The sequence below is a fragment of the Trachinotus anak genome, unplaced genomic scaffold, assembly GCF_046630095.1.
Source record: "Trachinotus anak isolate AG129_WGS33_773 ecotype Australia unplaced genomic scaffold, CSIRO_AGI_Tana_v1 ptg000010l, whole genome shotgun sequence".
Classification (NCBI taxonomy): domain Eukaryota; kingdom Metazoa; phylum Chordata; class Actinopteri; order Carangiformes; family Carangidae; genus Trachinotus; species Trachinotus anak.
In genome coordinates this window covers 28,520,936-28,545,000 of record NW_027273861.1, presented here as the reverse complement: position 1 = coordinate 28,545,000, position 24,065 = coordinate 28,520,936, and the positions used below count along the sequence as shown (strand labels likewise).

Here is a 24,065-nt window from a genome sequence, read left to right as displayed (position 1 = left end):
TTTAGTACTCTTGATGATTTTTTTTTTTTTTTTTGGAAGTGATTGTCATCGTGAGGGAAGTTCAACCATAAAAAGATTTACAAATTTAGCAAAAGAAAAAAGAAAAAAATAATAACACCTAAAGAATAGAATAAAATAAAAAGTGTGGTCCATTTTCCTAGTTACAAAAAATGAAATGTAATCTCTTGGACCATACCCTAAAAATTCATTTCATTCCATGTATGACAGATTGTCTGACAGGTGCTTGTTTTTACTAACACTGGTTTACTACGACGCTCAGTGTCACAGCAGCTTTATCAGAAGGCTTTCCAGCGCTGCAGGTTGGTGTCTCAGCAGGAAAAACTGGGTTGGACCCTTTAAAAAAAAAAAAAAATCTTCAGAGACTCCATATTTGACAGTAATACTCTGGAGTCTGAAGATAATGAAAAATCCTAAATTGGTGTTTTACTTGACAGTGACATCATCTACCAGCTATATGACCAAACTGTCTATTGGTAGTCCTATGTTGTTTTTCCTTACATCAGTAGTTGGCCATTTTTATGACATGATTAGTACAATTAGGACAAAACAAAAACATATCTACTGTACCGTCAGAGAGTATGGCTTTGTTTCCACAAGCTGCTCAAACCACATGCAACTATTCTACACACTACCTACAAACACAAGCTTCGACAGAAGCTGAGAGGAAGCACTTCGCTGTTTGGGTTTGGCTTTTTCAAAGCCTCCTTTTTTCCTGCTGGCATCAGTTTTTGTTCCCTGCTGAAGAACAAGGCTGAAGCTGGTTTCTGATTGGCAGCGTTCGGTTTGCAGGTCGACAGGAAACTTAAGGGAGAATTTCTCTTCTTATGTTGTTTTTAAACTGCAAGTGTCAATAGGGAGGAGATGTCATTTAAAAAGACTGTGTTAAACTCAGTCTCTGGAGAATATTTTACTGCCTAGACCACATGAGACCAGGTCTACATCCAAAAACCTTTGGCCAGACTTTACAAACCTGGACTAAATTGCCCAAACACCTTTTTAAACCTGGTCTTCATGTTTGTAGAACTTTGTTTTCAAATGGGAAGATCAGAAGTCACCTTCAGCCGAACTCAGACTGGTCTCATATAAATGAGATAAACACTTCAGTTGACGGCTCTCATTACACCTACACACGTTACACCAATAATAAACCAATTACAATCATTCACATGAATAAACCAGCAGGAATCTGACAACACAAACACCCATCAACGACTCAGACACACGTCACTCAACTGAAATGTTTCTCCAGCCAATAAGAGAGCCAGCGTTTTCTGTTTGAACAGGAGATGATGGTGATGATGATGATGAAGTCTGGGCTGGTGCACTACAGGAAGGCTGCCTGCAGGGGGCGCTGGTGGTGAGCAGGGGCCAGGACAGCAGAGGAGGAGGAGGAGGAGGAGGAGGAGGAGGAAGTCTGAGGCGTCATGACACTCCAACCAGGAGAGAAGGCGAGCTCACAGAAGCCTCCTGTGATTTCACCTGAGAGAAGAGAGAAGATAATTAGAGTTGTAATTTAGTTATTTCTGAAGAACTTATTCATCACCAGGCCGAAATTTTTTTGATAAAATGTTTCCTCAACTTAGTCGTTTCTACCCTTAATTCCACTTGTCCTTGTGTTTTCTTAGATAATCCATATAAAACATGTTTTGCAGATGGTTTTGTCACAAAAACTTCAGTTTACACAATCTCAACTTCACGGTTGTGCTGTGTGTTTTCTCTACCACTCGATACGCTAAAAGAGCAGAGAACCTGCAGAGAAGGAGGAAGTGCACCTGGTTCAGACAGAGGGAGGGGCTAGTTAAATCATTTGATGCACAATTTACTGACTCTTGGCCAGGTGTACAAGTTATTCATTTGAGGGAACTAACGTTGGCTGTGCACACGAGTGAGTGATTGTGAGGGAACACAAACATGTGTCAGACTCAGCTTCAGGGGATGAAATAAAAACAAACTGACAGTGATTAAGATGATGAAGACGTGTGATGAAGGAGCTCCAAACATTCCTTGGGAGTAAAATATGAAAGTTCACACTGTCTGGTCTGTAAAACCGCACACATTGTCACCATGCAAACAAACAACCTCCAGTGTGTTTTAAACAGTCTCATGGTTTTCCTCTCCATCTCATTTTTTTGTTTGTGCTCTCCACATTTAACGACCCGCATGCACGACACATCAGTCAGACTGTGCACACCATGACCGGGTGTTAGTGTTAGTGCAGCACGAGACACAAACACAACAGAGACTCGTGCATGAAATCATTGCTCCATAAGATCAAAAACTCCACAAGGCCCCTTAAAGTCCAACTGAAATCATTTAATCATAAAATGATTTTAAAATTTGTCTTTTAAATATTTTTCATTATTAAAAGGAGAAAAAAGGTATTTGCAGATGTATTAGAACTGCTCCTTCAGCCTGGAAGCCTCTGAATACATGTTTGACAGCTGAGCCAATAGAGGCATTAAGTAAGTAAACACCACAGCTTTTAGCAGCTGACCTGGCAGATGTGGATATTTGTTTTTAAGCTGCTTGTTATGCTAGTTACTGATTTATGAAAATAAGTTTAAATAAATCTTATTTAATCTGCCACATGCAAAAATCATTTTACTATCAGGCTCAAGTCAAAAAGCAAACTGTTTTGTTATCAGAGCACAGCAGAGGCAGGGGCCGTACCTTTAACAGGCCAGGGGTGTGAGGAAGAGGAGGAGGAGGAGGAGGAGGAGGAGGGGGAGGAGGGGGAGGGGGAGGGGGAGGGAAAAAAGGAAGAGGAGGGGGAGGGAGAAGGAATAGAGAGGGAGGAAATCCTGAGCTCGTTCTCCTGAGGAGACTCAGTGGGAGGAGAGAGGGAGTCACAGAGACAAGAAGGAAACACGGAGGTTCACTTTTAATGATCCACTTGTGTTTGTTTTTCTCTGCTTGTGTACCATCATCATCATCATCATCATCATCATCATCTCTTCTTATTGTCACCTGTGAGAATAAAAGCTTCATTACTCTCAGTGAACATGTGAGAACTGCTCAGCTCACCTGTAAGTTCGTCTTGGCTTTCTTCAAGACATCCCGTGTCCTCGACACTGTAAACACACACACACACACACACACACACACACACACACACACACACACACACACACACACACACACACACACACACAGCAGCTGTGAGTTATCATTCATACATCCGCCAGTTAAACAGAACCTTTCAGATGTGCAGGAGGATACAGGACTGACTCATAATAACTGCAGAGACAGAAGAAGATCACGCAACAGAGTGAAACAGAGCTGCTGCAGATGATGATGAAAGATCATCATCATCATCACATCTCAGGATAATAAATCTTCCTCATAACTCTGAGGATGTGACTCGTGGATCAAAGTATCTCCAGTGACTCATAGATTAAAAAAAGTGGAGGAAATGCAAATATCATCACTGATCTGCAGCAGAGTGATAGATGGTTTTATAGGAGCTTGAGGAAAACACTGTGGGGACGTCGGTGACTCACGTTGGCTGACTATAAAGTGCTCCATGCTGTCTTTGGTGCGGTTGGAGCTCTTCACTCTCTCCATGGCGTCCTTTAGAGCCTGGTCTTGTTCTGAGAGCCTCAGACGGAGAGAAACCACCTCCTCCCTCAGAGACTGGTCCTACACACACACGCAGAGTCATGTATTGCATCAAAGCAGCTGCAAAAGTCTGATATAAAGTCCTACGGTATAAAAAGTGGAATTATCTTTTCAAGAAATAGTTTGACATTTTTAGAGTTTCTGAAAGTGTCTTTTTAAACTTATTTTAATATCAACCTTCTCCTCTCACTCTCAGGAAAAAAGTGTGTTAATACTCAAAGTCTTGCTGAATATTAACTAAAGATTTTACTGGTTTTACACTAAATTCTTTGGACTTATGTCTCTTGTCATTCAGCTATATTTTGCAGCCATGAAATATTATCCAGTAATATTACATATAACAGTATAAACTGGTGAAAAAATCTAAGTTGCTCTGACTTCACTGGCAGGAACAAAGTGACAAAGGATGAGCCAGGATTTTGAAGCTCCTCCTCTGCTCTTGGTTCCTCTACATGTTCCATGACATCAGACTCTACTTTCTGATTTTCCTCTGTAATAGTAAGAACTGGGACCCTGGGACTTGGTGCTGGTCCTGACCTGTTTAGTTTCCTCAGAGTTTGGCAGAGCCGCCCTCCAGAACATCCGCAGCAGAGAGTCGGCCTCCTCCAGGATCTGTCGCAGGGTTTTAGTGTCAGACAGCAGCTTCCTCGCCGAAGCCGCGTCTGAAGGCTGCGATGCAAAAAACAACAAAATGTTTACAAGATGTCCTGCAGCTGACATTATGAGCCTTCAGAGTCACCTGACCTGTGGCTGTTTTTGGCTCCTGGACTTCTCACCTGGTGAAGGCTGAACTCCTGCAGGGCTGAGACAATCAGGGGACGGAGGGCTGCCTCCATCTTGCAGAGCAGAGCGCTGCCCTCCAGGATCTGCTGCTGCAGAGCCTTGAAGTCATCAATGTGGCCCACGGCGTGGCGGCCATGACGGCTGGCGAAGGAGCCGTCTGGAACTTGGCCCTGCAGCGTGGAGGCAGCTGGGGAGGAAAACAAGAGAATTAGGAAAAAGAGCAGGAGGGAGGTAAAACAGAGGGATTAGTTAACAAACATGAAAAAAGGTTGTTTCAGATGTAAATTCCTCACCGTGATCAGCAGCTCCAGTCTCCCCTGCATGTTTCTGCACAGAGTGTAGAGGAGAGGAAGGACTGACGAGTCCAGTGTCTCTCACAGGTGGAGAGGGAACGTTGTCTACGGAGAAAGATTTCCATCAGTACATCTTCAAAAGATTTCCATTTCAGATCCAAAAGTCTTTTAGTATTTTTTAAAGGTCCCATGTTGTATAAAGGAAGTTTGTAGTTTGTGATTATAAAGCAGGTCTAGGTTCTATATTAATACTGTGAAAGTATCAAAGCCTCAGTCCACAGAGAAATGCACACAGCCTGTATTCAGAAACTGAGCCTTAAAATGAGCCGTCAGGACTTCTGGAACTTTGTGATGTCACAACAAAGCAGAGACTCAGAGCCTCTCCTGTAATTGGCTGACTGACCTGTAATTACTAGAGCTGCAGAGACAAGCCTGAGAGAGGAGATGTAAAACTACACTGAGATGGTTTTTGGTTCTTAAAACTACAAATATATCTTCTGATGGAGATCAACGCTTCAAATAAAACACAGAAGAAGAGTAAAATATGGGACCTTTAATTCTCGTGTTGTAATCAGCTTTGTTTGATCTTATTTTCAGATACAGTTTCTGTAAACGAGCGTCAGAGGTACTGACCGTTGAAGAGCGGCCTCCTGGCTCGAGGATGTCCACTCAGCTGCTGCTCCAGCTGAATGTGCAGCTCTCTGGGGTCAAAGGTCACAGTGCTGTGTCCTGGTTGGACACTGTCACTGACCTGACCTGTTGACAAACACAAACACAGATGAGTAACACAAAAAGTAATCAGTGTAGCTGGTCCATGAACCTCTTCCACTCTTTTAAACAAATAATTACAGGCATTTTCAGGAAACTGCTCACCGTTAATTCAGATTTCCTGATATTACACTGTTTTATGTTTGTTTTTCTAGGTTTTAATCACTGACGTATGAGATGTTCAAGTGCTCTCATGGTTTCACAAACACCTGTGAAGCAGCTTTAGTGTTGTAATGTCAACACTAAACTAAAGCTTGACACTTTGAGCCACCAACTGTTTTGGAGGCTTAAGGTGTCTTTGGATGTTCCTCTTACCTGAGTGTGTCTTGGTGGTGACTCCGCCCACCCTGTGGTACACCTGCAGCTCACACTGAAGGGAGTGGACCAGGCTGCGGCTCTCACACAGCTGCTGCTTGAGGACGCTCACCTCATGCTGGAGTCTGTCAACACAGGTAAATAAAATCACATCGTTGTTTCCAGTTCCATTCACATGAAGCATTCTACAACCAAAACCATCAGCTCACTTGCACTTCTGTACTTGTTTACCTGTTGATGGTTTCCTGGTTCCGCTGTCGGTCCTGTTTCAGTTGTGTGATCTCCTGGTTGTGAACCTCAGCCTCGGCTTTCAACTTCCTGCTCTGCTCCGCCCACCTCTCCACCTCTAGCTCCGCCTCCTTCAACCTGGCCCGCTCCAGGAGCGCCGCCTCCCTCAGCTGATCCACCTCCTTACTGCCCTCTGCAGGCGACATGTGACACAGAGCTGAGCAGGTGATTTGACTCTGACCCGACCAAAAACTGTTAATAACTCCTGACTGATAGAAAAGCTCTAAATCTCTATAATTACAATATTTTATGTTTCTTGCTGTGTTTTCTCCACAGTCTTTTCTCTGCAGGTTCTGGCCCAGTTAGTGAAAATCAGCCTGTACCTCTGGTGGCCTGCTTCAGCTGGTTTTGCAGACTGACGTTCTCCTCCTTCAGGAGTCTGATCTCACTGGAGAGCTGACCGACCGAGTCCAGACCCTGGATGTAGATGTTGGTAGGAGCGCCTGGAGAGGAGGAGGACAGGGAGGAGGACAGGGAGGAGAACAGGGAGGAGAACAGGGAGGGATAAAAATGAAGGAAGTGAGCCTCTTCCTGGAGAAAACTGAATCACTGTTAAACTATAATGTCTTAACTTGTTTTGTTTTTTTTAAACGTGTACGTCTGAAAACCATTTCAGGATCCATATATTCTACGTCCCATGACTGCGACTGTGTTGTTACCTTTCTCAGTGGCGGTGCGGGCCAGTCTGTCCTCCAGCTGCTGTCGGAGGCGGTCGTTGGTCTGGATGGAGTCCTCCAGTCTCTGCCTCAGACTCCGGACCTCTCTCAGATGCTCCTTCATTAGGTCTGAACCTACAGACAGAGACACAGTTGATATGCATTTTTGCCCATTTACTGCAGATGAGAAATGCATTATGGTCTTTCTATGGTTCAAAGGTCATGAACTTTCCCTTTCCTGATGGTGGCTCTACAGCAAAAACTGACGTTGAACAGAGTTGAACTTTGTCTCTACCTGTGTGGCTGGGGCCTGACTGGTACCCTGATGATCCCGACGACAGCTCAGCTCCAAGCCTCACTGGTCGGGTGCCGTAGGCCATATCCCACAATGCACTGCTCTCCAACAGGCTAGCCCCAGCTTTCATCGCTAAGCTGGCATCCAGGCTGCTGCTGCTAGCCGCGCTGCCGAAAGGAGAAGGCTGGTATCCGTGGAAGGACAGAGGCAGGAAGGAAGAAGAGTCTGACTGCTGGTGGGCGAACGGGAAACCCTGAAGAGGTTTGGACTGGGGAGTGGAAAACCCTGAGTATGAAAACACAAAATAAGGAATTAAAATGAAACACTGATGAATAAACTAAACTGAAAGGGATTAATACCGTAGACACTGACTCTCTATTTTAAAAAGTTATAGCAAGTTAGTGAGAAAAAAGGAAGGGGACAGTGAAAGACTGAGAGAAGGATGAAAGGATTTCCTTTGAAGCAGTGAACGAGTTTGTTAATCAGTCAAACAAAATCCGTCAGGGTTGGCGTTTCTCAAAGCTCCATCCCTCATCAGTGTTTTAAGATCACAGCAAATCCTTCTCCAGCTGGGTGCTCTGGGTTCATTATGCATCAAGTGAAGTCATTTAATGAGAGAGAAAGTACAGAGTGATACAGGCAAAGATGAAAAAGAGAGGAAAGAAAGAAGCGAGGGCAGTTGGTGAGATGTGGATTAGTAAAGCTGGTCAGCTCTCACTCGTCTCACACTTTGCTTTGCAGCAGCATTAACATCTGATCCTCAGACTGATGGTGCCAGCTCAGAGGTTCATCACACATATTTTTAATGAGCAGCTTGCTTCACATACAGATAACAATAATTCAGTTGTTGCTCTACCTCTGTCCTGTACACTGTGGATCAATCAGACCAATCAGAAAAGAGGCTCTGAGGCTCTCTTCTGATTGGCTGACTGTTTTCTACAAGCTGTAACTCAGAGTGAGCTACACATGATTCTCTGTCTTGTCAGATTCCTGCTTCATTTCTGTGAATGTAGTTTGAACGTTTGCTGTGGAGCAGCTGAGGAAGATGCTTTTCCCTGACTCAGCTGTTCAGCATCTTCAGTGTGTGAGTGCAGCAGAAAATGTTTCTTTGACCCTGATGTTGGTTTGATTTTGTGTTATTCAAACAGTTAGTTTCTCCCACACACAAACGCGTGCACATAGAGTCAGAGCGACGCACTCTCACTGTCTCCCAGCTGCCTCTGCAACATCTGCAGCTCCTGGTGCACCTCAGCCAGGGAGAAGCCCACTCCCCCGCTGCCTTGGTAACGGGTTCGCAGGGTGGCGGGGTGGGGATGGAGGGGCAAGGCTGCCCTTTGGGTGGAGGAAAAGGACATGGGAGGAGGGAGGGGGGCAGAAGTGAACACTGAGGCTGGAGCTGGGGGAAGAAGAAGACGGAAAGAAGAGTGAAAGTGTACAATGAAAAGATGAAATGAAAAGATGGACAGACAAAAATGAAAGAGAGAGAGGAGAGAAAAAGAGAAACAGGAAGATGTGCACGACGCAGCAGGTCAGAGGATGAGGTGGAAGAAAAACTGATCAGCATCAGTCTGAAGCCCCTTCCTACCTGTCTGACTCTGCATGTCTGCAGGCCTGTGTGGCGAGCTGGGGCATTGCATGCTGGGACAGCTGAGGCAGGACTGGGTACTGTGGGAGGAGGTGATGGATGGAGGGACAGACGGATGGCGTGACATGGTGCTACTGTGAGAGTGGCACTCTGTGAATGAGAAGAGTCTGCTGTCAGCTCTCATCACCTCTACTCACTGCATCATGTTCAGGTGCTGCACGCTGTATTTGACCATCTACAGGTAAACCTGCAGCTGCGTGACGGCTGTCTCGCTCTCACCTGTGCCGACCCTGGTAGAAGTCCGCGTGTCCTCCTGACCGAGCTCGCTGGCGACGTCCACGTCGGAGCAAAGCTCCAGGTCCTCATTTGTGGATCCATGCTCATCAGACACATAGGAGATGCGATCTGATTGGTCAGTGGCGTCGGAGAGGGCGTGGCTGCTGCAGGGTGTGTCAGAACGATGAGAATGATGATGATGATGATGATGCTGGTTTAGTTTTGCACGGAGAGACTCGATGACTTTGTCCTTCTGCTGCAGCTCCTTACTGAGCCTGCAAACACACACACACATGGATCAGACTGGTTGAACTGGGCAGCTTCCAGGAGTAAATGAGAGTGAGTGAGTTTGATCAGAGCGTTCCTGCAGAGCTCGACTCTCTGTGACATTTGAAATAACACCTGAATAAATAAAGGTCAAGAAAAGATAACACTTCAATAACTGTATTTTTTCCATTTCTCTATTTCAATCTCCCTCTAAATAACTGAAAATATGAATCTATAAAAATCTATATCACTTTCTTTGATGATGTTCAATTATTTCATGTTTTTGATAGTTATAGACTCAAAGACTCAGTGGATTATAGCGTCTTATATATTTCCCAAAATGTGATTAAATTCAAACTGATGTTAGTTATTTCTACAGTCGGCTCTATCAGTCGACAACAATTTAACATGTGAGTTTGTTAAAACCATAAACTGTATCTAAAACAAATAAATTATTTAACTGATCAAGCTTTTAAAACTAATAAGGTTTTCCATCAGTGCAAATAGTTGGTGCAGAGAGAAATGATCATTTATTATAATCTGCCTGAACCAGCTCCTGCACTGCTCTGTCACATCAGGTCCAGGTCCTGGTGTAAATCAGTTCAAATGATCCGACACTTAAAGAAAATATCTTTTTAGAAGAAGAGTATTTTAGCTCAGAGAGGAGAGGCTGGACTGCCTTGTGACTTTACGGATAAAGAGCATTAATGAACAGCGATATACCAGGTGTGTGAGTCACCTGCCTGCTGATCTGGACTTGTCTGTATCGGCTTTGCTGACTACATCATGCAGGGGAAGCCTCTTAGTGACTTAGACTCCTGGTCAAAAGTTTAAGAACATTTTCCAGCTGTTATTTACATTTAAATAATGATTCTTCAGTTTGCAGAGGTTTTGGCGGTAGTGTGCACACACAGTACAAGATAATGCATCACATCGCACAGGTGAAAAAGTTAAATCCCACTTTCACAAGAATAACACTCTGACTGTTGTGATGTGACTGGAGGACAGACGTACAGAGGGAGGTGGTGGAAGGACAACAGGACAAACAACACACACATAATGAGCTGGGTTACGTATGCAGCGTGTCCCCTACAGCTGATTTAATTAGCAGTGACGTGTCGGTGCACAGATGCTGCGGTGAAGGTCATTCATCTAAATCAATGACGTGCTGATACACACACGAAACAAACACACATTCACAGATGCATCTTCACATGATCGTTCAAACATTAATGCCAATCTACAATCGTTCACATCACAACAACAACAGAATCTTCCTCCGTGCCGAGCTTCTTCTCTCAGAACAGATTCAAGTCCAGTAAAGTACAAATAAAACTACACTTAAAGAAAAGACACCTACATCAGTATCATGTTGCACAGTGCTGGAATCAGACGGCTTGGCTCCTTTAGCTTAGCATAAACGCTGTGTTCACACACTGTCAGCAGAATGGGGAGAATGAGTATCTCAGTAAAAACCTCAAAGGCCAATTTCTGTCTTCTTCCTTTAAAGTGTGTTTAGCTGTGCACATTCATAGCAACATCAGGACATGGTGAGCTAAGCTTAGCACACCTGGATTTGTCTGAAGCAAAATCCAAATTAAAAATTCAATCAAATTCAAACATTCACCCACTCACACGTCTAAAGCTCAGTGATTAGTTATGTTAAATCTTGTTTATTTGACTTATACAAAAAATTAGTAGTTTTTCGTGCTGCAATGATCTGCAGCCTCGTCAGTGAGGTTGCCAGGTTTGGTATCATCCTGTCTGCACAGAGATCAAAACCAAAACTTGTGCTCATCCATCGTGTCTGACAACCCAGGCTGAAGCCAGAGACACTGCACAGACATGCTGAGAGGATGGATACACTGTGTAGATACATTTATTCACCAACCTTTGACTCATTCTAACGTTTCCAGTCTTTATGCTAAGCTAGGCTAACCTCCAGGTAGACAGTGAATGCACAGACCTGAGCTGTTTACATAAATGTACTTTTTGTTGGGGGGGGGGGGGGGGGGTGGTCTTACTTGTCGAGCTGTGCCAGCAGCGCCCTCCTCTCCCTGTCCGTGTGTTTCCTCAGCAGCAGCAGCTCTCTCTCCTGAGCCTTCCACTCCCACAGAGAGAAGGAGAACAGAGAGTCTCTGTACAGTGGGCTGCTCTTCGACAGCATGGCCTTCCACAGAGGAGCCATCACCCACCTTCAGCCTCCCCTACACCCTCCGAAGCCAAGCGAGGCTCATTAGCTTATTGGCCGAGGTCCTGACCCCGGAGTGTGTGTCACAGCGGGTACAGTGGACAGGCACAGCGTGAGTGAGGGATAAAGGGACGCCTGAGCGTGTGGACAATCAGGTGAAAAGCAGAGTAAATCCTGATTAGGTTTAGGCTTCTCACGGAGATGGATTTTGGTGGCTCCCTTCACACACACACACACACACACACACACACACACACACCTACACTCAGATCCTGGGAGTGTATGGGCTGGGACTACAAGTGGTCACCCAAACAGATCCCAAATCAAAGCCTGTTAAAATCCCAAAGACAAACAGTGGACACAAACTGGAGCGACAGAATTTTCTTTTTTTTTACAGTCTCACAGCAGATTTAAAGGATTTGCGCGTTTGCTTGTATCCAAATGTTTTAGATCCGTCTGAGGTGCAAGTGTAGATCAATAAAAGCTCAATAAAAAGCACAGTTTTTAGATTTTACCCCACCAGTGTGTGGTGAGATTAAGTGTGAGTTAAATTCAAAAGCTAAAGCAGAAAATTGGAGACGGTTGCAGCTCTGTGATGAAAATGACTCAGCAGCCTGAGGAAAGATGAAGCTGCACTCTGGGTCTCCCTCTTGTTTATCCAACTGTGCTAAATGTCCATTTTTCTCTTTCTGCTGTTGCTCATCCACAAATGAGTCTTTTTTACAATGACGTTTTGAATGGAGTCCTGAAAGAAAAGCCTTGTACTGCTGTTCTGGACACAACCTCTCATCCCACCGGCAGCGGTGGATCTGATGGAGAATCACAGTGACGGAAGAGCAACATGAAGAGGGAGGAGGGTGATAGAGGAATGTGCGTATCAACGGATGTCCGGATCCCGAGGGCTCGTGCGTTCACGCTCCACCAGCCATCACAGAAAGACAGAAACAGAAGCTGAGTGAATGAACATCCACAAAGCAGCACTTCCTCTTTCTCCGGCTTGTTTCTGTCCACACATGCATACGAGTTTCCTCTCTGATGCAAGAGTGAGTGCCCAAACGCTTCCTCCTTCCAAAGATTTGCTTAGGAGTTGAAAATGTAGAAACGTGTCCAACACTGAAATAAAAAGCTTCAGGACAATGCTCACAAGAAGGAAACTTCACATCCAGCTTCAGCTTGAGAAAAGTCTACGATCTGATTCAGTAAGAAGTCAAATAAAACCTGCACTGTCCTCTGTCCACGAACCAGGAAAAAAAATCCAGGCTGATGGTGAGTAAATCTTACATAACAACAATCACAGCCCTGCTGGATGTTCAGCACCATGTGCTGCTGCTCATACAGTGAAGCAAAGTGAAGCAAAGTGAAGCAAAGTGAGCTCTCTCTCAGTCGGGCTTCATCACTCCACTGCTTCCCCTCACACACTCTCTCTCTCTCAGCCTCTCTCTCCCCCTCTCTCTCTCTCTTCCTCCCTCTGTCTCTCTCCCTCTCTCTCTCTCTCTCTCTTCCTCCCTCTCTCTCTCTCTTCCTCCCTCCGTCTCTCTCTCTCTCTCTCTCTCTACGGTTAGCTGCTCATGACCTATTTCCCTCCCCATTCGAGGTCTTAATAACTTAACCTGATTAGAGGCCATGTCAACATGGCCCGAGCCCAGCGCAGCCAGCAAAAGCCTCAGCAGCGTTACAGTCACACTCACAATGCACATAGACATGTGGACACTCACTTATCACTGATATAATAGTTTATGATAGTGATGGAAAATATTTATTTCTCTTTAACATTCAGTTTTATTTCCCCTCTTGTAATTATTCCGCACTGACTGATGGTAGTTAAAGCTCCACCCAGTCTAAAGGTAGATGTCCATGTGTTTGTGATCATAAAGCAGGTCTAGGTTCTATATACTGTGAAAGTATCAAAGCCTCAGTCCACAGAGAAATGCACACAGCCTGTATTCAGAAACTGAGCCTTAAAACCAGCCGTCAGGACTTCTGGAACTTTGTGATGTCACAACAAAGCAGCCAGTGCCCACAGGTTCTCTTTCATACTGAAGACAACAATAAAACCCTCATCAGCTGATTTTTTCCTCCACGTTGTCTTTTATATCAGGACACTTTATCCGGCTTTATAGCCACTTGGTTGTCTGTACATCTCCATATGTACACACACATTATGTCACTCAGTGTCAGTGTGAATTAAGTTAATGCATAGGTTAATGTACAGGCCACGCCCCCGCCCTCCAGAATCAGAGGGCCAGCCTAAATCAGATGGATGTCGCAGAAACCACACTCGATAATTCTCCTTCACATCTGGTCGGCCATCTGTGCTGCAACAACATGATGTTAGATTACTGCAGGCCTCTCTCCCTCTCTCTCTCTCTGTCTGTGTCTATGTCTCTCTATCTCTCTGAGGGGCAGCTCTAATTATTCACAGAGCATTGTTTGTTTATTGGGGTTTGACCCTGCACTCGCCCTTTTCTACCCGACAACAGTGGTCAGGCTTAAAAGACCACGACCAGTGCTTTAGGTCTATTTACTGAAAATGATGCTTGAATACAGTGACTGATAATCACCTGTCAACAGATTTATTGCTGTTGTTTCCACCTTTACAGCAGCCGTTTGATTCTTTCCATCCCTCAGGTATGAAAACCAAAGAGCCGTGTTAGCAAACAGAATTAGGTTTCTTGTTACATGTGACTAAACATCCAGGACACTCATCACTTATCCAGAGGAGACCAGTGCCTCAGGCTTTAGACTGTAGCATAACTGAGCCACATTTACATCTGAAAGCTTCATGAAACTCTCTAATCCTGTGGGCGGGGCTTGGAGCCTGACTGAGAGCGGTGACTGCTTTGTTGTGACATCACAAAGTTGCAGAAGTCCTGACGGCTGGTTTTAAGGCTCAGTTTCTGAATACAGGCTGTGTGCATTTCTCTGTGGACTGAGGCTTTGATACTTTCACAGTATTCATATAGAACCTAGACCTGCTTTATAATCACAAACACATGGACATCTACCTTTAGACTGGATGGACCTTTAAAGAGGCTGTTTGTGTGCTAAGCACTATGAGTGACCCCTGTTCCATTAAACATAGTGATTCGAAAAATATTGAATAGTGGAGCTTTTGAGTACATGACATTTTCTCTAGTGCTGCCTCTCCAGCTCCACCACTAGAATAACAATAAAATAACAGTATGTTGTTCATTCTGTGATACACAGAGCAGCCTGCAGCAGGGCCCTTTAGGCCCTTTTGTTCCTCTTGTATAACTCTGTTTGTCCTTTTCTTTTTCTCTCATTTGTCCCCTCATAATGTCTCTGCCTAATTAGCTGACCAATCAACTGCACAGTTAAGGTCTGTGCTCAAACATCAGCTGTGCCCTGCTGGTCACAACACCCCTCGGCTTGGATGAATGGGTGGTGGTGGTGAGGGTGGGGAGGGTGGCCCAATTGTGGCTCTGCCCTGTAGCGTTGTGATGTCAAAGGACTTTTGGGGGTTTCGTAATGCAGAGATAAGTCAGAGCAACTTCCCTTAACTTAACAAACTGCTGAAGGGTCCAGACATCGAACCAGCTGCGACAAACAGCGGGAAACTGTGACAAGCAGACGGAGAGCACAAAGATACAAGACGGATATCAAGTTTTTCTCATGTTTTTGGTGATGGTTCAACCTAACTTTCTGTAGCCACTAGTGTATTAGCAATACAGAGGAAAAGATGTATACATTTTGGAAGAAAACCTCAGAATAGTTACAGAAAAAGATACTTTATAATTTATCTGTCACAGAATTTGTACCATTTCTTTTTAAATTGTATTATCTTAATATCTAATTTTAAGGAAAAATCATTAAATAACACTGTCTGTAAAATTACATCACCATAAACAGCCAATAGTTGGCAGCAATCATCATAGCCGAGTTGCTCTTGGCTAGCTACTGCTAGCTTGGCTAACCTCATCAGTCACATGACCTTTGTCCTGCACACCACAGTGGTTCCTTGTGTCCTGTTTAAAAATAACTTCTCTATCAATTCTGTCATAACATCCATAAAGAACATCCAGAGACATCTGGCCTGTCCGTGTCCTTCCGCTTGTTACACGTCTAATCGACCCACCTGCACATTTCCTCCCTCATTAATTAGCCAATTAGCTGAACCATTAATTAGCCAGCGAGGTCTTCGTTCATTATCGAATCAGCATCTGATTATTCCGCCCTGAGGAGCAGCGTCACACACCAATATTTTCCATTGACCAGCATCAAGCCTGCTGTTATACAAGACTCAACATCACACACCCACACACACACACTGAACACAGTGCACGCACACACACACACACACACACACACACACACAGAGAGTAAAGTGAATGAGCACTGACCGGATGGCGAGCAGCTCTGTCTTCTCATCTGGATCTTCAGGATGGTCTCCTGAGGTTATAATAGCATTAGTTTTACATTCAGTTACAGCTGAAATGAATCAGACCGTAGACTCTGAATGTTACTGTGCAAAATAAAATAAATAAAATCAGCCGACTCACGTCCAGTGATCTTTGCGCTGACTCTCTGTGCCAGAGCGCTGCTCTGAGCCAGCTGGTCCCTGAAGCTCTGGCCCATGTAATAGTCGATGTCGTTGGCCCTCAGCAGCTCCTCGAAGGCCTTGGTGGTGTCGCCCAGGTGCTGGGTGAGGATGTTGCACACACCCCGACCCTCCCTCAGCCGCTGACGGAGGTGAGACAGCTCCCGGGCCTGAGCCTGGATCAGGGTGTCGAATTTACTACAGAGAGAGAACAAGAGAGATAATGACGAACGGTAAATTATTCCAGCAAACAGACACTTTGAGCAGGTTCTTTATGGTTATGTCTAGTTCAGTTAGTTGAGTGTCTAATTGTGTAATTGTGCTTTATTGCCTGTTTTAAAACACATTCAACCCAAAACTGACTCAGAGTCAGCCTCACCTCCTCCTTCAGCCAGGAGACAGTGAAATTCATTCCCTCAATTTCCTGTCTGCTCAAGACAAGAGGCTCTTTGCTTGTGCAGATGCTACAGATCTGAGACCAGTCCTCCACGTTTCCTCAGTAATAATGATACAGTTCAGTGTTTGCAAGCCGCTCAGTAGGATCAGCTCTCACCTGTGAGGCTCAGCTGGTGTTTCTGTTGCCTCATCTCTGAACCTAGAGCTCAGGACTCCATGCCGGGTCACAGTGTCGGTGCTGAAGCTGCACTAGAGCTACACTGTGGTCACACATGGCAAATGGGACAGCGTGTTCCCGACCTCATGTTAGTTAATCCCCTCAGACTGTCAGGCGGCAGAGTTTGCATAAAAACATCTGTGGTTACGCCTGATGAACATCGTATGCTGACGCTGATGGAGAGTGATGGGACGTTTAATGCCTGCAGTGATTAATGGATCCACTGTACAGACTGGACCAGATCAGTGACAGGCTGGTAGCTGCTGGAAGGTTCTTCTTCTCCTGCTCTGGATAGATTTTATATTATCTTCATTAAAAGATTTTGGCAGTGTTTATTCATATTTTAGCTCATTTATGAAGTATAAACTATACTGTAAAATCTAAAAGTGGCCTGAGCCTTAAAAGAGAGAGCGAGACATTTGAGTCAGGATTTATTCTTTTTTCCTTCTGTTTTATAAGCACATTTTATCATATTGTAATAAGATGTTTCTCTCATTTGAATTTTCATGTAATATTGATAAATTCCGTGTTATGTCCATTTCCACCTGTGCAACCTTCTTCTCTCATACCAGAAAAACTGTTTTCATTCTCTAATAAATCACTATTGGGCTATTTTCAATCACTTCCTTCAGATATTTCACATTAAAAGCCTTCGAGAGGCCCAGAGGTCACAATCCCTCCTTTTATGAACTTTTGTTTTTACTTTTTCTTGACTTTGATTGACAGGATGAAAAAATTTCATTTATATATGTAACAACTTTCTAAATAAGTAAGAGAATAAAAAGTCACTCACCCCGGCCATGTTGCAGACTTTCCATCTGGATCGACAGACTTCTTCCCTCCTTTCCTCAGCTGGTTCTCCAGTGCATCCACACGTGACACCAGCTCCTGGAGGCCCTTGTCTGGGTGAGGGTGACGCGGCGAGGCCAGCAGACCTCCGTCAGATGACTGCCAACCCTCGTCGTCCTCCGTCCCACTCTGTGAGGGTGATGCCTGGAAGGACCAGTTGACCTTGCGAGGGGCTGAGGGTCCGTAGTCGCTGGAGGTGGAGAGGGAGCGGAGGCGGCTCTGGAGCCCTCGGATCACTCCCTGAGAGCGGGACAGCTGCGAGCGAAGGTCCTCCACAAGACGCTGGAGAGACGACGCCTCGTCTCCATCACCGGAGCTCTGGGTGGTGGTTTTAGTGAAGGTGGAGCTGCTGCTGGTGGTGGTGGTGGTGGCAGGCCACCACTGGGAACCACAGTCCAGAGACGTACACATCTCCAGATCATCAAACTCTGTCAGAGAACATACAGCAAAAAAATCAGTCTCCTGTAAGACGCATTAAAAAACTCACATGTTTCGTCACAGACACTCAGGTGCCACTAATGAACAGCCCTGCGATAAATCCTCCTCCTGAAGGGTGAGTTCTTGTTTTAACTCTTTCATGGTGGTTTTTAATCTGTTGAAATATGAGAAGCATTTTAAATATTTATATCAGATTAAAAAGTGCCGGACAGTACAAATGAAAATATATGTTTAAACATTTGAACTTTTATGACTAAATATAACAACAGGGTATTACAAAGACAACATCTGATAATAACAGGTCATTAACAATACAGTAATGCTGTAACTGTACCCTCAAATGACATGGGAGACAGTTGTTAAATTATAGAATAAAACTAGATAAAATTAGAAAATAAGAGAATATATAAGCCACAATAGCATTTTGGCTGATGTTTAAAGAGGGAGCTAGATATGTTGACGAGCTTCTGTTAGTGTGCTCTGCTGCCCTCTGCTGTTTCTGAGTCATTACAGCTTTACAGCAGCTCCAGATGCTGTTTTCAGGACATTTGTTGATGTTATTTGTTTTAAACAACTTGGACCCAACTAAAGAATGAATAGTTTAGTTTATGTGTCTTGGATGAAGTTCGTTTAGTCCTCAGAGCTTCCAGCTGTCCCACAGGGCGGGTGAGTACCTGGGCTGCTGGTGTCCTCCCTCTCGGCCTCGTTCTCGCTGCGGCCGCAGGTCTCGTAGCCCAGATCCTGCAGGTCCACCTGGATCTGCTTACTGTCCTGCTGTACTGTCGTCTCCGCTGCAGAGGCACAGAAGAAGAAGTGTTTTCAGATGACATCAATAAAAACCACCATCACTCTTCATTAACTTTACAACATCTGATTACTGTCAAGTTATTTTACTGCATTTTTTCAAAATGACTAATATGTTTGTTTTGCTTATTTTTCAAAGTAAATGACCCTGCATATAAAACTCTGTATAACGGGTCCACTCACTGAGCAGCTCCCTGTAGTCTTTGAGCTGCTCGGCCTGAGCCTGCACCGTGGCCTCGGACACCATCAGCCTCTCCTTCAGCTCTTTGCTCTGCAGCTGCAGACGAACCTTCCTCTCAGTCCTCACAGACGACGCAGCTTCCTGCTGCCTGCCGGACTGCAGCTCGCTGTCCAGGTCATCAACCTGCATGATGCAGACAAACGAAGAAAGCCTGTGATGAAAACTGAAGCAGGAGCAGTTTCTTGGTCTAACAATTCTTCAGTCACGTCTCAACAACAGAAACGCTCCGTTCTGGTCCCGTACCTGTGGGGAGGTGGAGAGCAGGTGCAGGGACTCGGGTCTGGTGGCTCTGCTCTTCCTCTGCTCGTCACTGGTCTGGACGTTGGTCTGTGACAGAGACGGTTCACTGTCCCAGGCTTCCCACATTTCCTCCTCTTCCTCCTCCTCTCCTTCTATGGTCACATCCAGCTCCTCCTCCTCTGCATCATCCTCCTCTTCGCCCTCCAACACCTTCTGGTCATCACTCTGTGTAACGTCAGGCTGCAGCCCTTCAGTCAGCTGATGCTTCAAGTCTTCATTCTCTGCTTGTAGGCTGAACAGAGCTTTCCTTTAAAACAGAGACAGGTGGACGGTTACAGTTATCATCAAACTGATTCATTCGGCTTTAAGATTCAAGGAAAAGACATTAATCTGTATTTTTCTTACTGTTGACAGATCCCATGAAAAGACGAAACCATGTATAAATCCACCTGTCAATCATTTCTGACTTCCCTACTCAAGTTCAAGTTTTTCAGTATAAAACAAGTTTAGGATGAGAAACGACAGCAGGTAAAAGTAACTATACATTAAAACAATGATATAACACAAACATAAGAACAGGAAGATAGAAAATAAAGACATAAGACAAGTAATAAACATATAAGACAAAAACAGTAACAATAATAAATAAACACTATTACAGATCAGGAAGAAATAATAGGTAAATATAGGAAAATATTTAGTTTCATTTCTTAAAAAAAAGGCTCAGTAATTTGTTAAAACTGTTGGGAACTGTAGTTTTTAGTTAACCTTAATCAAATAAGAGGAACAAGGTGGATTAATCCACATTTAGTGCAGTAGAGAAAATTAACTACTTACAGAAAATCAGCAGCCGTTTCCCAAAATAATGTAAATTAAATGTTTTCTTTTTTTTTACCTCATCTGTGAGAGCGAGGAGAAGCCCGCCTTCTCCAGCTGAGCCTTCAGCTCTCCCAGCTGCCTCTCCACTGCTCTCTTCTGCTCCACCAGCTGTTTGACCTCCATCAGCCCCTGGCCTTCAAACAACAGGTCCTGTGACGGAGCCTTTCCTGGACCTGCAGAAATCTGGTCGGACACACAATCACAGTTTTTACTTGTTATGAGGGAGAGAACTACATACACAAAAGGCCGGTTTCTAAAAAATACTGGGCCCCAACCACAAACTTTCAGAGTAAAAGCACAATATACTGTTACAGAACAGAAAACTCCTGTTTTATAGAACCCCTTTGGGATTAGAGACAGTTCTGATTTGTTTTATTTGATCAAACTTACTGATGGTGACAAGATTCAAAACCCAGGACAATATTTTAAAGCTACACAATGAATTCAGCTGCAGAGATTGGTAATTTTATATCTGTTGTCTATGAAAAACAGTCCAAACTGTGTTAGATCATGATGATGGATCTGCTGTGTGTGTGTGTGTGTGAGCAGTTGCTTATCCAGATGTTCAGGTGAGTTGTGTTCGTACCTTGGTGGTGCTCAGTGACTGGACCCTCAGTTTGGACTCCTCTTCATCAACGCTCTCGGTGTACTCGCTGTTCAGATCATCATCATCAGCCTCGTCTTCCTCCTCTGAGCTCAGTTCTGTGAGAAGTAGGAAGAAAAAAAGAACTTTACCCTTAGAACAAATTCTTCCACGTTTCTGTTCAGTTTTCTGTGACTTTGTGACTTTGTGCAGTTCAGCAGCTGTTCCACTGAGTGTCACTGCCAACACACAGGAAACATCTGCTAAATGATCGGAGCTTTAGACCACATGACTTTGACTTTATGCACTTATGAGCCAATACAAAGGTTTTATGGACGAGATGGAGATGGATTTATAAAGCTCACAGAGTTTAACCAGAACAGGATTATGGGTAATCTGAGCCACGCAGCAAGGTGGATCCTGGCCTCGACTTTTCATATTCATGAATTCATACATTCACACTTTATTTTCTTGAACCATGTGACCCTCATGTGATTGTCTCTGTGAGTTTGGGGGATTTTAATGACCACAGGAGGAGTTTTCTTTATCCAATTACAGACAAAAATGTTTTTTATATTGAGAATATTTATTGTTCATGTGACTGTTTTAGGCACAAAATCAATAGAAATAAAACAAGGGCATTAAATGTTTGCCTACCAGAGTTAAATCACTCCCAGTGTTGGGAATTCTGTCAACTCAGACCATCGTGTAGATGCAAATATTATGAATTAAATGTTAACGTTAAATGAACAGTGTGAGTTTTAAGAAGACTAGTGAAACGTTTCATCTCTAACATTTTGAGCTTGGCTCTGTAAATCTGCAGACTGAAAACTAACCTCATGTGTGAAGGGTGAGGTTATGTCATAATTGCTCTGGTGCATCAGTCAGACACAAATCCACATGGTGAGGAGAGAAGAGGTGATCTTCCTCCTCTGCAGCTCGACTCTGTGTTTTACACAAAAAGTTCTGAACTGATTTGCACAGAACTTGGTGCAGATATGAGTCATGAACCAGGGAGGAACCCACTGAATTTTGGGGCAGATCCAGATCATTTGAAGTCTGAGGTATAATGTTTGACACTGGTCTTTGTGGAGGTCTGTGCTCTCTGAGTGGCCCTGTAGCTGTGTTAAGCGTTTGTTTTCGGTGACTTGAACTTTTAAATCGATGTGTTCATACATGTAGCGGAGAGAGAAATGTGCTGTAAAGACGTCACTGTAGAGGCGGGAAATAATAAAACAATTTGGGGCAGGGTGTAAATATACAAGTAAAGAGTTATTTCAAGCCTCCTCAAATCATAAATGCTTGATGCTGTTTATTTACTGAACTGATCAAACAAGTTTGGGTCCAGAGGTTGATACACATCTGCAAAGCAACAAATATGGATGAACTTTCTTTTAATGTTGGTTAAACCTCAAGCAGACACAAACTTTTTTTTTTTTACATTCTTCTGTTTTATGGGAAGAAGAAGAAGAAGGAAAAAAACATTCATACTTACTGCGCTCCAGTGTGCTTTGTAATATTCATAAACATTGAACCACAGAATAACAGAACTGATGGTTGTTGAAATGCACAGAGTCTCATAAAGTCACAGAAGCAAAAGTACATTTGAAACATCTGAGCACTGTCTGCATGAAACAGCTGTAAAGCAGGTCCACAGGGTCACAACAGCAAAAACATGGTGGACTCTGCTGCTTTTTTCATATCGGTCAGGAAACAAAAACATGTGCTGAGTTCAACTGTCAATCATTTTACAGCATTAAGAAGAAGATTCATTCATGCTGCTGATCATGCAAACACACACACACACACACACACACACACAAATATATTATGACTGATAATAAAAAACATTTACACCATTTAACAGACTAAATGATGCTGCGTTGACCTTCATACAAAATATAAAACAGAAGTGGAATGAATTGTGCAAAGTCACAATAACTGAACTGAAACATTAACAAAGCTATTTAATAAAATATTCTGGTTTCCTGGTTAAACTGATCAGCACTCAGGACGACACCTGGGCTAAGAAGCTGAAGAAGAAATTACTTATAATATATTACATTTACAAAATTAATAAAAAAACAAACTCATTTTATGAATTTTCAGATTTTAAGCGCAGTTTAATTGAAACTGCATTTGATGATATCAAGAAATTGGTTATTAGTATTTCTCTTTCTTATGTGTTCTTTTTATTTTATTATCTTTTTACTGCCCTCCATAATTTTTTTTTTAGAATTATACTGAACCAATTTACAGAGGCACCATTACAGAGTCCACTCTTCTGTTTTTCCTGTTAGAAAATGTGTTGGTTATGATGTTGGGAACCTAAAATTTACTGAACAAAAATATAAATGCAACACTTTTATTTTGCTTCCATTTTTCATGAGTTAAAATAAAAGATCTAAAACTTTTTCCAACCACACAACAGCTCTTGAATTTAGTTTACAATTGTGTTTAAATCTGTGTTAGTGAGCATTTCTCTTTTACCAATATCATCCATCCACCTGACAGGTGCAGCATATCAAGATGCTGATTACACAGCATGATTATTGCACAGGTGTGCCCTGTCACAATAAAAGTTTTATTTTGAAAAAAAAAAAAAAACACTTATTAGGCATTGAACTGTGGATTTCTCAGGACTTGATCTACAGATGTGCATTTTTCCAGGGCAAGGGTCGTGGATCAGAACCATAACCATAGAAATACCCAATACCTAATAGTACCTAATAAATGTTTTTCAAAATAAAACTGCACATTTTAAAGTGGCCTTTTATTGTGACCAGCCCAGGGCACACCTGTGCAACAATCATGTTGCGTAATCAGCATCTGGATATGCCACATCTGTCCGGTGAATGGATTATTTTGGCAAAGAAGAAACGCTCACTAACACGGATTTAAACACATTTATGAACCAGATTTGAGAGAAAAACAATGTTTGAGCTTTAGTGTCAACTCATAGAAATGGGAGCAAAAACAAAAGGGTTGTGTTTGCATTTTTGTCCAGTATATTTGTGCAGATAGAATTGTGAAACTTTGTGCTTTAAGTTTGTTTGTTATTGAAACGTTTGAATCATAAAAAGAGTTTATGGTTAGAAGCCGAGCGTCACGTCCACCACAGGTTACAATACAAACCGTTCAGTGTTAGTATTTTCACCACAAGGTCCCACATGTTAAACTGATGGTAAATCAGCACAAAGACCCCCACCACAGTGAGTCACTCCACCCGGACCCCCTCAGCACAGGCATGGCTCCCGGCTGCTGGGGGAGTCGCTGTTACAGATACTGTCCCATGCTTCTCTGATGCCCACCTCCAAACTCAGGCTGCCTGCTGTTGGGCCGGTCACGGCCCAGAATGGGGCCTCTGGCTGGGGGGCCCTCCTGCTGGACCAGGCTCTCCCTCAGCTCCTGAACCTCCTGGGTCAGTCGCTCAACCAGCGGGAGGCCTGAGGGGTCCACCATCTCCCTCTGGAAGTCCTGTAGTGCGCACACACACACACACAG

At 43.7% G+C, this 24,065-nt stretch overlaps 1 protein-coding gene across 6 annotated transcripts in view; it reads right to left on the bottom strand.

Moving 5' to 3' along the window:
* Positions 1-24,065, bottom strand: part of pde4dip (phosphodiesterase 4D interacting protein) — a 94,506-nt gene that overhangs the window by 730 nt on the left and 69,711 nt on the right. For 3 of the 6 annotated variants that reach the window (XM_071486592.1, XM_071486591.1, XM_071486587.1), the window contains 25 exons: positions 23,873-24,038; positions 20,565-20,680; positions 19,995-20,161; positions 19,103-19,406; positions 18,802-18,982; positions 18,489-18,605; positions 17,321-17,804; positions 15,877-16,112; positions 15,718-15,766; positions 8,902-9,173; positions 8,623-8,772; positions 8,236-8,433; positions 7,038-7,322; positions 6,746-6,877; positions 6,410-6,529; positions 6,030-6,219; positions 5,799-5,923; positions 5,349-5,471; positions 4,716-4,820; positions 4,416-4,609; positions 4,177-4,308; positions 3,522-3,660; positions 3,046-3,092; positions 2,692-2,836; positions 1-1,500 (listed from right to left, as the gene is read on the bottom strand). The exon at positions 1-1,500 is cut by the window's left edge and continues 730 nt beyond it. In XM_071486592.1, coding sequence (XP_071342693.1) covers positions 1,346-1,500; positions 2,692-2,836; positions 3,046-3,092; positions 3,522-3,660; positions 4,177-4,308; positions 4,416-4,609; positions 4,716-4,820; positions 5,349-5,471; positions 5,799-5,923; positions 6,030-6,219; positions 6,410-6,529; positions 6,746-6,877; positions 7,038-7,322; positions 8,236-8,433; positions 8,623-8,772; positions 8,902-9,173; positions 15,718-15,766; positions 15,877-16,112; positions 17,321-17,804; positions 18,489-18,605; positions 18,802-18,982; positions 19,103-19,406; positions 19,995-20,161; positions 20,565-20,680; positions 23,873-24,038 — 4,332 coding nt within the window. In that variant the 3' untranslated portion in view covers positions 1-1,345. The remainder of the gene's footprint in view (positions 1,501-2,691; positions 2,837-3,045; positions 3,093-3,521; positions 3,661-4,176; positions 4,309-4,415; positions 4,610-4,715; positions 4,821-5,348; positions 5,472-5,798; positions 5,924-6,029; positions 6,220-6,409; positions 6,530-6,745; positions 6,878-7,037; positions 7,323-8,235; positions 8,434-8,622; positions 8,773-8,901; positions 9,174-15,717; positions 15,767-15,876; positions 16,113-17,320; positions 17,805-18,488; positions 18,606-18,801; positions 18,983-19,102; positions 19,407-19,994; positions 20,162-20,564; positions 20,681-23,872; positions 24,039-24,065) is intronic. The other 3 variants (XM_071486589.1, XM_071486588.1, XM_071486590.1) reach the window with 3 other exon arrangements.